General features: G+C 34.7%; 1 protein-coding gene across 2 annotated transcripts in view; it reads right to left on the reverse strand.

Moving 5' to 3' along the window:
• Positions 1-8,331: 8,331 nt before the first annotated feature.
• LOC100372412 (uncharacterized) overlaps positions 8,332-11,893 on the reverse strand; it is a 222,802-nt gene continuing 219,240 nt past the window's right edge. For both annotated transcript variants that reach the window (XM_085495528.1, XM_085495527.1), the window contains exons 21-23: positions 10,504-10,981; positions 10,350-10,407; positions 8,332-10,133 (exon numbers count right to left, since the gene is read on the reverse strand). In XM_085495528.1, the coding sequence (XP_085351654.1) occupies positions 10,060-10,133; positions 10,350-10,407; positions 10,504-10,981 (610 nt within the window). In that variant the 3' untranslated portion in view covers positions 8,332-10,059. The remainder of the gene's footprint in view (positions 10,134-10,349; positions 10,408-10,503; positions 10,982-11,893) is intronic.

Below are 11,893 nucleotides of genomic sequence, written 5' to 3' on the forward strand. Positions count from 1 at the left end.
TGCTTTTCCGTTGAGGGCGCTGATACTGAAATATAACTACAGATGCAGTATTCAGTATATTATTATTATTATTTTGTTTTCTGTGCATTGTTAAATGCTCATTTAAATCTCTGATAAAAGGTGAAACAGCTGGGCCTTTATGAAAGAGTTTTCAACAACAAAATAAAGAAAAGAACAAACAAACCCAAAGTGGGAATATCTTGCGTACGCTCACAAAAAGTACAATTTAAAAATTATAATTGTAATTAATTTAAGTTGAATAAAGAAAACAACTGATGACTAACAACACAGACTGAAATAACGTTCATGTACATTTCGTCAACCAAAAGCTGCAATATAATAAACACTGAGTATTAAATAACATAACAGCGTTTTGAGTCATGACAACTGGTCAATGTATTTAATACAAAAATTATCAAACAATAATATTATAATTGACATATTGCATGTTGAAGAGACCTGGATGAGATGACTCTTACCCGGATAAATCACGAACTTTAAAATTGATAGCTTGATCCGTCTGTGACTGTTCCACGACATCAGTTATATCTTTCCATCGTCCTTTGCCAATTTCTTCCAATATTCTCACTTCTCGTTCGCTAGCTACGTCATCGGTTGAAGGTATGGGCAGGTTGACAACAACGTGCTCAGTAAACTGAGGCTTATTCTCGCTAGACTTATTAATGTAAACAACAGGACCAAATTTAACTTGTTCCTCTCTTTCTATTTTGTGGACAAAAGCCAAGCTTTTATCGGGAACAAAAACCTGCGTAAATATTGAATGCAAGTAATTCATTTGCTGCGACAAAAGTGCCATAGTGAACTTCAAATTGACTAAACATTTATTTTACAGTAAACAATGAATGACATTGGCTTCCATCGAATTGTACACAAATTATTCCATATTAAATAACTTGATTGATTTTACCTCCATAGAAAGGTCAACAGTCTTGTCTGTTGCATTTGCAGGGACATCAATAGACACATCATTGGACACATTAGATACACAGTTGCCACCGTGTTTGTCGACACTAAACGTGTCCCTTTTCGGTGTCGATATCGCAACAAACATGCTTAGACCAATAACTTCTGCTGTAGATCTTGATTCATTCTTCAAACAAAACACAATTATAGTTTACTTAATATAGCATTTAATTAAAACTCATTGGATACTCAATATTAGAATCTTTAACTAATTGCGTTGTTCGTGCTAATATACGCAGGTCATGTAAATTCATATATAGGACATATTTCCAGTCAAATTTTCCAGAGTTCAAATCGAAAATCTGAGTGAAATCTAGTGTTATTGCTACTATATATCATTATTGATAATATTAAGACATTGGCAGAGTAGAACGCACGATGTATCCACATACCAACTAAATAGTATTTCATACGGTGGATGAACGAATTGGTCAGTTACCTGTTTGGTTGAAAGTTCATTCCAAGTGAAACCATTGTCACTCTGTAAAATCGTTATTTGTCTTGTAAGATACGACGCAAAACGAAAACTTAGAGTTACAGGTTTATAAAACAAATCTGAATGAGGCATCATGTCGATGACGTCAGATTCCAGCATCTGATAATCACCCAATACAGGTCTCAACTTTTTTTCTTGTACTGACGTCACTGTTACATCACTAGATACATTAATAGATCCAGGTGGCAGCATTAGTGAGAAGCCGCTGAGTAGTATGTGTACCCTGGTGTCCTACAAACATATTAATCATTGGTGACTGCTGGTGTTGATATCATGGATAGCGCCCTCAATGTGTGTAGATGCCACATTTATATAGTATGCAAAACAGTCTGTTACCGGCATGCATTTCATTAACACATAGCAAAGACCAAATATTATATCACACATAATAATGCACATAAATTTAACATGGCCGACCAGAGGCCGTACTGATTAATATTTAATTTGTGTCGTCGACGTCATTAACGATTTTTAATTTTCATTCACTTCCGATTCACTTTCGTTCATGTTGATGAGAAATATTTAAAATGAAATGGAATAAAAAATGAAAAAAACAAAAAAAAAACACCTTTCATTAAAGAACAACAACAGAAACAATATTTTAAAACCAAACTAGTGTGCTCATCCCATAACCAATATCAAGATATGAGAGTAGCTTCAGTTAGTGTATGGTTCAATACACCAGTATGGAGGTCGTATTCCCCACACTCTGAACAGATAATGGTCACTTCCTGTGAAAATCTCACCCATTCCCAGCCATTCTTGACGTCACAAATACGACGTGATACGAGTTAGTTTTGTGTGTGTGTGTGCGAATACTCGTGTTACCATATATGGTAAGTCACGTGACACTGATAAATATCACCTCATAGTCGGGAACTAGTTGAATACAACGTCGCTCCTCGGAATTCTCGAGATCTGGAGGTCAGAAAACAAAATTATATAGACAATGTGTGTCGTCATATGTCCCCACACTTTGACATACAAACAATGACCATTAAAACCCGACGAGTATTTTAACTTTGAAAAAAAACTTGAGAGTGTATCGCTATATGCAATCTGGTACACTCTCGTACACTGGTACCCACCTTCTTCATCCCAATATTGTAGCATTCTCTCAATACCACGAATACATATATTCATAGGTGGGTCTTCAATCGAATTGCCGTCAACGTAGAATTCAGATACACTAACAAGCCTTTTAATTTCTCTTGGCAGAGCCCTAAGTTTGTTGTCACGAATATCAAGTGATTCCAGTGATGAAAGTCGACCTACATTAAAATTATTGTACAAAATTATAGTTTAAATTCGAGAAAACCTAAAGAACGATAATTAATTCCAATTAATTGTACCCTGAATGTAACACTAATAACGAACATAGCCACTCAAACTATTATGCAAAGTTACATGAACAATACGGTAGTAATTTTAAAAAAAATAAAAAAATCATATTTATAAATATAATTACGAAGTACCATCAAGGTAAGTCTAAGGACAATAATTCCATCTCATCAACAATTTGGTGAGTGTGTCATGCTACGTATCAAACAGTGAGTGCACAGAAAGTGAGTGAATGTTTGAAGAAGTTCTCAAAAAAGAAAAAAAGAAAATAAAAAGATGGAATATTAAATACAAAGGTAACAACATTGGTACACATGAATACATGGATACATGTGGCATTGGAAGACGTCATCATGTTCGAAAATAAAGTCAGTGCCGAGTATAATGAATGAGCTGGACGAGGTTTTCAATGCAATTGCGACGAAGGAGTGGGGTAACTCATAGTCTTGTCTAAGTTTCATATCGTTGAGGCAAGCATACCAAAATTAAATAGTGGACAGCCAGCCTGAGTTAAAGAGAAAAAAAAAAACAGATTGGAAATAAAGTCTCAGGCTTGCAATTTGTTTACAAGTCTGGCATGATCGCTATAAGTTATTGCGCCCTCGCCGGCGGATTCACTAGGACGCAAACTAGTAGTTGGCGTCCTAGTGAATCCGTCGGCTAGGGCGCACTAAATGTCGCTGACCATGTCAGAATATATGCTTACCTATTTCTGGTGGTAACGCCAGTAACTGATTCTTAGCGATGTACAACGCTATTAGCTGTGTAAGTTTACCGATCGTCTCAGGTAAGTACATAACCTGGTTGTCCGTTAAACGTAATTCCTGTAGTTTTACAAGGTTACCAATACCAGAGGATATCGTTATTACCTGATTACAGCGAACGTCGAATTTAACGAGATTCTGTAAATCACCAATCTCTGGAGGAATTTCGCTTATTTTGTTTTCCGATACACAGAGCATCCGAAGGTTAATTAGTTGACCTATAACCGGAGGAATGACCCTCAGTTTGTTTCTGCTGATGTCAAGGTCAGTGAGATGACGTAATTTTCCAATGGACTGGGGAATCTCGGAAATATTGTTGCTCGATAAATACAGTTCTTTTAGTTTTCTCAGTCGTCGTATTTCAGATGGGATAATCTGTAGTTCGTTGACATTCATAAATAGGATAGAAAGACTTTTGAGTTTAAAGATAGGGGTGGGCATTCTTTCAAACCAGTTAAACGACATTCTTAGTTCTCTGAGTTGCTGAAGGTACGACATCTCCGGCGGTAGTCTTGACAACGAATTCCAATCAAGATCTAGCTTCCTTAAATTCAGATATTTGCCGATAGATGACGACAGATTATCAAGAAAACTGTTGTTAAGACTGATTGATTCTGAGTTCACAGGAAAATCATCCAACGATTCCATATTTCTCTGATTTAAATGTAAAGCACAACATTAAAAACATGACAACATTAACATACGTAACAGTGTTTTATCAAATATTAATCCGCTTTATGAAAATGGGTTCTCAAACTATATGGTTAAAGTGTGTGTATAACAGACAAATTGACGAGTTTAATTCATCACAAATAGTTGCGATTTATATATTCATAACAAAAACATAATTATACCATGACCGGCGTCTAAGTGGTCTTATTTGAGGACCTAAATTCAACCGTGACGAAATAGACATGCTCTTATCAGTCAAGCTAAGGGTTTGTTCAAACAATATGACAGAGTTGTGAATAGATATACTGGTATGCATATTGGTAGATCACCCTCTAATACCCCCGGTTTCATGTAAACTTGGAATGAGTCTTCAATATTGGCTCGAAACTAGGAAATCGGAAATTCCAATGATTGACTAATGGTTATCATTCAATACTTATGGAGACCCTAACGGATGGAATTTAGACTCAAAAAACTTATTGGGGTCACTTTTAGCATGCCATAACAACATTAATATTCATATAAATTATTCATTGTTATCTGGCTGTGTACTGTTCCCTCCAACGCATGACACGCCATTCCTAACGCCCAATACACATAGTATTGGTTGAAGTAGATTTCTATTATTATTTTCATATAAAATGTACACAGACCGAGTAAAAAACATGATTATCTTCAAATCAATGGGTCATATGACCTTTGACACTATCTCCTACCATCATCGTTCATAGTCTGAGCTTTGAGAATAATACTATTGCTTCCAATTTTTTTAGTTGACGATGAATAATGCATTAATACGAGAGTGAAATGGGATGAACGTTTTCTAATATTCTGAAAACAATAGTCGCTGTCCTAGGAAACATATTCACAATTTAAGTCAAGAACCGGTATCCATGGAGATGACATTACAACAGTCACAACAAACATATACAAAACAACATTACAAAACGCATAAATGTCTCTGCCATTTATTGATGGACAAACTGACGTCATGACTTAAAGTATCACGACTTAAAATAAGACGGAAGGTATATCACATGACTCACTTACCTATGATGAGGAGGGATAAGAAGATATCTTGAGTAATTAATTACCAAACATCACCACAGTAAATGCCAATGCCATCTAAACCAGAATTGATAGTATCCACTTGGTAATGGTTAAATACGGGAATTTTTGGAGTCACTGTTTAGATGTATGCATGGCTAGTATAACCTATGATCAGACAGTGTGACCAAAGTACGTTACTAAACTGTGTTACCAAAGCAGCACAGGTACCGTATCAAAGTACACTACATATGAATATGGCATGCACACATTCGTCAGTGCGAACTAATTATAGTATTCTTTCTTTCTTTTTTTCTTTCTTTCTTTCATTCGACAAACCATTGAATAATGCCGATAGATTTCAAATCTTCAAATTTTCAGATGCATCTTTCATCTATGATGAATTTGTTGCTAATTAATATGTATGTTGATATGTTTGACACTTATTGCTTGAATTTGGCATGGGTAAAATGCAGTATCTATAAACACTATATACCAAGAACTGGGTTTTATTTACATTGGTATAAACTGGTCATCTTAAGAAGTGTAAACACAAATATGAAATGAATATGTTCGTAATAGTCCAGCAGTTCATCTGTTAAAGATTCAACCTCACCAGTGGCGGCGCTACATAACTAGAAAATCAGTTAATGGACACGGTTCACAAAACAAATACTATGCTGTATTGAGGGCATTGTTTGAATATCCAAGGAATTTGCACTTGAATATATAGTTGCCAGGGAAAAGGTAACTATGTGAATGCTATGGCAACAGTATTGACCTGAACACATTTCTAAAGACCACTTAGGCTTTTATGTTAACGTTAGGTTGGGTTACCATAATCCAAAACACGTACGTTGCCAAATAATTGTGTCTTTCTTCTCTTGTTGGTTACCTGTACACGAGCGAACCAATCGCTGTTAAGCGAGTACAATTTAGCATGTTTGTTATACTGCCATCAACGCATGTCTTATTACAGCCAAGGCAGAAATACAGTCGTGAAGCGTTAAAAGATTAGTTGCATGTAAACCTTGTATGTTTGCATAGGTAAATTATAGTATGTACAATTACTGGCTGTACAAATACAGCGTTGGATACTCTGGGTTAATATGCATACGACCGTTTGCCATGAATGCATATCACGTCATTGGTCAAACCAGATATAACCAGCTGCAGATATAAGAATACGTTATGCATGATGGCGAAGCCAGCTAACAAAGAGATTATTGTGGCGGATACCAGATGACAACGGTGACCCTTGAGATTGTACATTACCGTCATTCATTCATTCATTCATTCAGTCAGTCAGTCAATCACCCGTGAGGTAACCAACGTTACAGTTTCTGGACGCTACGAAATCGACTATACAGTCAGTCTAAAACTAAATTACGGGAAGAATAACAGCAGTCAACAACGTACACACTTACATGTACTTGAGTGTTACCTAATTATATAGGTCAAAATAACCTCATTTATAAGAAGTAAAGAATTGAATCGTACACCATGACAGTTACTGGGTGAAGTGTTATCTTTCAAACTGACCAATAACGTAATTCCATGTAATTACTGAAAGTCTGCTTCTTAGCCATATGGATCAGTGTTAAAGTGAGGTGAATACAACAATAGAGTGAAACTTGTTAAAATGTGTGTAACTTTTGACTACTAGACAATATCAAATCAAGTTAACGGAATAAAATAAACAGTAATTTTCTAACATCGATAAAGTAACAGTGAATCAAAACAAGTAAAAATAAATGTCTATTGTAAGCATTTAAACGATACAAACTAGCACAAACTAGCACAAACTAGCACATGCCTGAGTTGTCATTAATAAATATTTGTTCGGTTTCGCCAATTGATGAAAGACGTTTGTTTGTATAAAACCGGATATTGAGGGAATCAAAATTACTGCATTGAATATTGGTATACTAAAAAGATCAAATAAACCCAAGTTACGCATGTATGTTAAATTAAAATAATAGTTCGATAAAGAAACTCGTTTTTGCATATCTCAAAGGCAGTAAAAGTTGCTTCTTGTTCATCATGCACGAAACGTTAGAGCATATTTTGCAACTATTAGAGCAAAATAAGCTGGAATATGAAAGTCGTATCACTTGATAAATTATCGATTACGTGACAAGAGCAAATACATGAATAACTAAATCTTTTCCACGACAACGAAACACTAAATTTGCATAATCATATAGTATAATATTATTTGCAAAGTCGTTTATGATTGTATTGATTTGTAAGCCTGGCAGGCTGGGCAATCCTTTAAAGGTTATAATCTTGTGAAATTACAGGATATATGTAAACACAATCAACAACAACTACCATGGAGAGTGTTTGTTTCGTTTACAATTATATAAACGAGTCGTGGTGTGTGACAACACAAATAAAATCAATTAGTCTGGAAAGTTAGGCAAATTAATAATACATTTGAATTACAAAAGAGAGTTGAATTGTCAATCGCTGTCGATAATGCAACATTACCTATGGTGGCGCTGCATAATTTGAAATTCAGTTTATTGTGTTGCCGTGGATGGCTTATCAAACGAGCTTGCCAACGTATATGCAGTAACTGTGTTGTCATGGCACCGCAACTATGTCAATGTTATGAACCAAATATTCACCCAGAGTACATTTCCCGGGACCACTTAGGTCACTGTGTTAAATTGTGATTGCATTGCCATATTGTTACATTTTCTGCTATTAAGAAGCGTCAACTCAATAAGTTATGCTCACCCACGCCACTTCCGCTCACTTCAATTAGGATGCAATCGTTTTTTACTGGATGAAGAACTATTGGTATTCGCCAAAGATATTGGTAACACTGTTCATTGATCAAATGTATTATTAATCTGTGTCCAGTATTGTGGGCACAAAGATTGCCTTCCTATCCCAGAATTCCAATTTTGATACTGTTTACAGTGCCATGTTGTTAGTTTTGTGACATTTAAATTGTCATGCTCTCGTCACTTAAGATAACACCTCGGTCACTCTAAAAACTACACACAATATGATAGGTTGAGTTCAATTTTGTCTACTAGCAGAGGGTTTGCCGACGCTCTAACTCTGTTTATTCAACTTATATACAGCGAAAGCAAATACAATGATATTTTGCTTAGCTTCAAAACAACATAAACGTATTCAAATAAACAAATCACAATTGAATAAACATAATACACAATATTAACATATAAGTTACAAACTATGCATCAGACAACCTCGTTAAGCACAATCACTGCCACACTTGATCAAAACCATCCGTTAATCGAATGCTTTAATTATACATTAAAGTCACATAAGTATTCAATCATATACAGTATTTGCAATTTCATGTTCAACAATTACATAATTAGTAATTCATGAATTGTGCTGTACAACGATAGATAATCGATATCGCCAGTGAGAAAGATATTTAGAGCTATACAACCTTGTTACTAGGAAATACTAAATAGTGTCACTTTAAGTAGGGGAGACTAAATAATGTCACTTTAAGTAGGGAATACCAAATAATGTCACTTTAAAGAGGGAAGACTAAATAATGTCACTTTAAGTAGGGAAGACTAAATAATGTCACTTTAAGTAGGGAATACTAAATAATGTCACTTTAAAGAGGGAAGACTAAATAATGTCACTTTAAGTAGGGAAGACTAAATAATGTCACTTTAAGTAGGGAATACTAAATAATGTCACTTTAAGTAGGGAATACTAAATAATGTCACTTTAAGTAGGAAATACTAAATAATGTCACTTTAAGTAGGGAAGACTAAATAATGTCACTTTAAGTAGGGAATACTAAATAATGTCACTTCAAGTAGGGAATACTAAATAATGTCACTTTAAGTAGGGAAGACTAAATAATGTCACTTTACGTAGGGAAGACTAAATAATGTCACTTTAAGTAGGGAAGACTAAATAATGTCACTTTAAGTAGGGAAGACTAAATAATGTCACTTTAAGTAGGGAAGACTAAATAATGTCACTTTATGTAGGGAAGACTAAATAATGTCACTTTGAAGAGGGAGGACTAAATAATGTCACTTTGAGAAGGGAATACTAAATAATGTCACTTTAAGTAGGGAAGACTAAATAATGTCACTTTAAGTAGGGAAGACTAAATAATGTCACTTTAAGTAGGGAAGACTAAATAATGTCACTTTGAAGAGGGAAGACTAAATAATGTCACTTTGAAGAGGGAGGACTAAATAATGTCACTTTAAGTAGGGAAGACTAAATAATGTCACTTTAAGTAGGGAAGACTAAATAATGCCACTTTGAGAAGGAAATGCTAAATAATGTCACTTTTAGAAGGTAATACTGTATAATGTCACTTTTAGAAGGTAATACTGGATAAGGTCACTCTGAGGAAGGAATATTAAATAATGATATTTTGAGAAGGGAATACTAAATAATGCCACTTTGGTGAATTAGACTAATTGGTGAACGGTGAATTAGCAATATTTTTTCATCTAAAATATTATTAAAGTGTCAACCGCTTGTTAATAAAATTTCAATTATAGTTACAATACTGTCACTTCAAATTTTATAAAGGTAATATATTGAGAAAATTTAGTATTTATAATCAAGATTTGAAACACATTCTCGTACATTAATTATTTTTAAATCTAGGTTACTGAAGTGTATTGATTAAGCAGACAGGAATACTCAATAAGCAATATTATCCTGCTATAGCCATCTGCAAATATAATGTGACCTTCTGAAAGGAGATATTCTGAGAATGGCACCAAGTCAAATCAAAGAAAATCCACACAAAGTCAGTTCTGGGCTCTCCCATGTACAGTTACAAACACAGAATGGAGAAGCTAAAAACAAAACACATAGATAGATTGTTAATATGACAATTTAAAGTATGTATTTTATATATACAAGTATATCACTATGCTTTATTAACGAGAATAGTTGTGCTCTATTTTGAAACGAAATACGAAGAAATTAAGTATCAACACTATGATACCGAGAATGACATTTTTGAGTAGTAACCAATTTGTTAGGAAACGGAGAAAAACAATGTGACATACCTTGTGTATCTTCTCCTGAATGTGATGTGTCTTTGGATGAACACTTGCCAATCATATTCTGAAAACATGAAACATATGTGCACTCATTATATGAGAATAGAGGCGACTAACTACTAAAATTGACATTTACAAACACATATATCACTTAACCTACCTTTGGAATAGTAAACGAGAATTCTTCCACAGGTTCTATTGGATAGGTTGCACCAGAACAACAACGCCTTTTACGTCGTGTATCTCTGTCGTGGAGATGCATAACGACTGTCACGTCATCTTCTAACACGGCATCAACGTCTCTTACACTTAATGCAGTGAGCAAACTACTGTGGTGACTTTCATAAAACCTGTATCTTCTCTTTTTACTTGTCAGCATGAATTTGTCCTCTACACCAATATACCAGTCTTTTCCATTAGTTGAACTTATGTCATCAGCTTCAATGATGTTATTACCCCATTTCCTACGTTGATGCGATAATTCACTCTTTTTAACAAGACTGAAGAATAAATTCTTATTGTCCTGGCGTAGGATTGGTTTGACTATGTACTGTGGCTTGACCAACGCATCTACTATGTTTTTGCAAATGCGAGCCAGATTTGGCACCTTACTTGCTGCTACAAGTGCCACGACATATCTAAATAATAAACAAAGTAGAGTTGTAAGCGAATGGCGACACAACATTATGTAACTGGTGAAAAATGAAAACAAACTTTTTACACCCAATGGCGATTTATGGAAACAATAGATTTTAAATTTCATAATTCTAATCAATTCAACTAATATTACAAACTAGTGATCTACAGCGACAATACAACCACACTTAAGTGGTACCAACTAGTGACCAGCAAATGCAACACTACTAAACTCACTAACACTAAAAGATGGTTTCAGTAGGTGATCTACAAATGCTTCCAACATAAAGTCAACAATAAAAATACTACCAAACATAAGTGATACCAACTAGTACAAGCAAAAGACTTTCAACTTTAGTGTTTAGCTTGTGGTGATGTACGATGAAAATACTCATGACATTAGGTGGTACCAGAAGTGACCTATACCAAGAGCAATAAACGTAGATGGTACAAACATCTATTAAACATAGATGGAAGTTTCGATATATCACGTGTTGTGTATTGTGCTCGTAAAGCACACTACACAATAGGTGATGTATGGAAACTACTAATCACAGGTGGTACCAACTATGGATCTACACAGACAGCACTACCACTAGCATTACCGATATCTTGGAAAATATAAATGTCACAATTAGAATTCTCTAAATGTCAAATTGGGTTATAAAATGTCGGAGAATCCAAATTGCTTAATGTTCAAAAAATCGAATAAAAATTGTTTATTCTGTGGATCGAATTCAGACTGTTACTGTAACCACAAGATAAACTTGTTTATGCTGGAGAAAACAACAACTACAATGATAACAATAGCATCCAGGGCGTTCATTTACCCATCAATCACTTTTCCATTCATGATCTGATGATCGAGCAGTGTAATACTCATTAAACCTTTAAACCGTTTGTCATTTTAGATA

Source organism: Saccoglossus kowalevskii, chromosome 22 (assembly GCF_978046115.1).
Source record: "Saccoglossus kowalevskii chromosome 22, keSacKowa6.1, whole genome shotgun sequence".
In the NCBI taxonomy this organism is placed as follows: domain Eukaryota; kingdom Metazoa; phylum Hemichordata; class Enteropneusta; family Harrimaniidae; genus Saccoglossus; species Saccoglossus kowalevskii.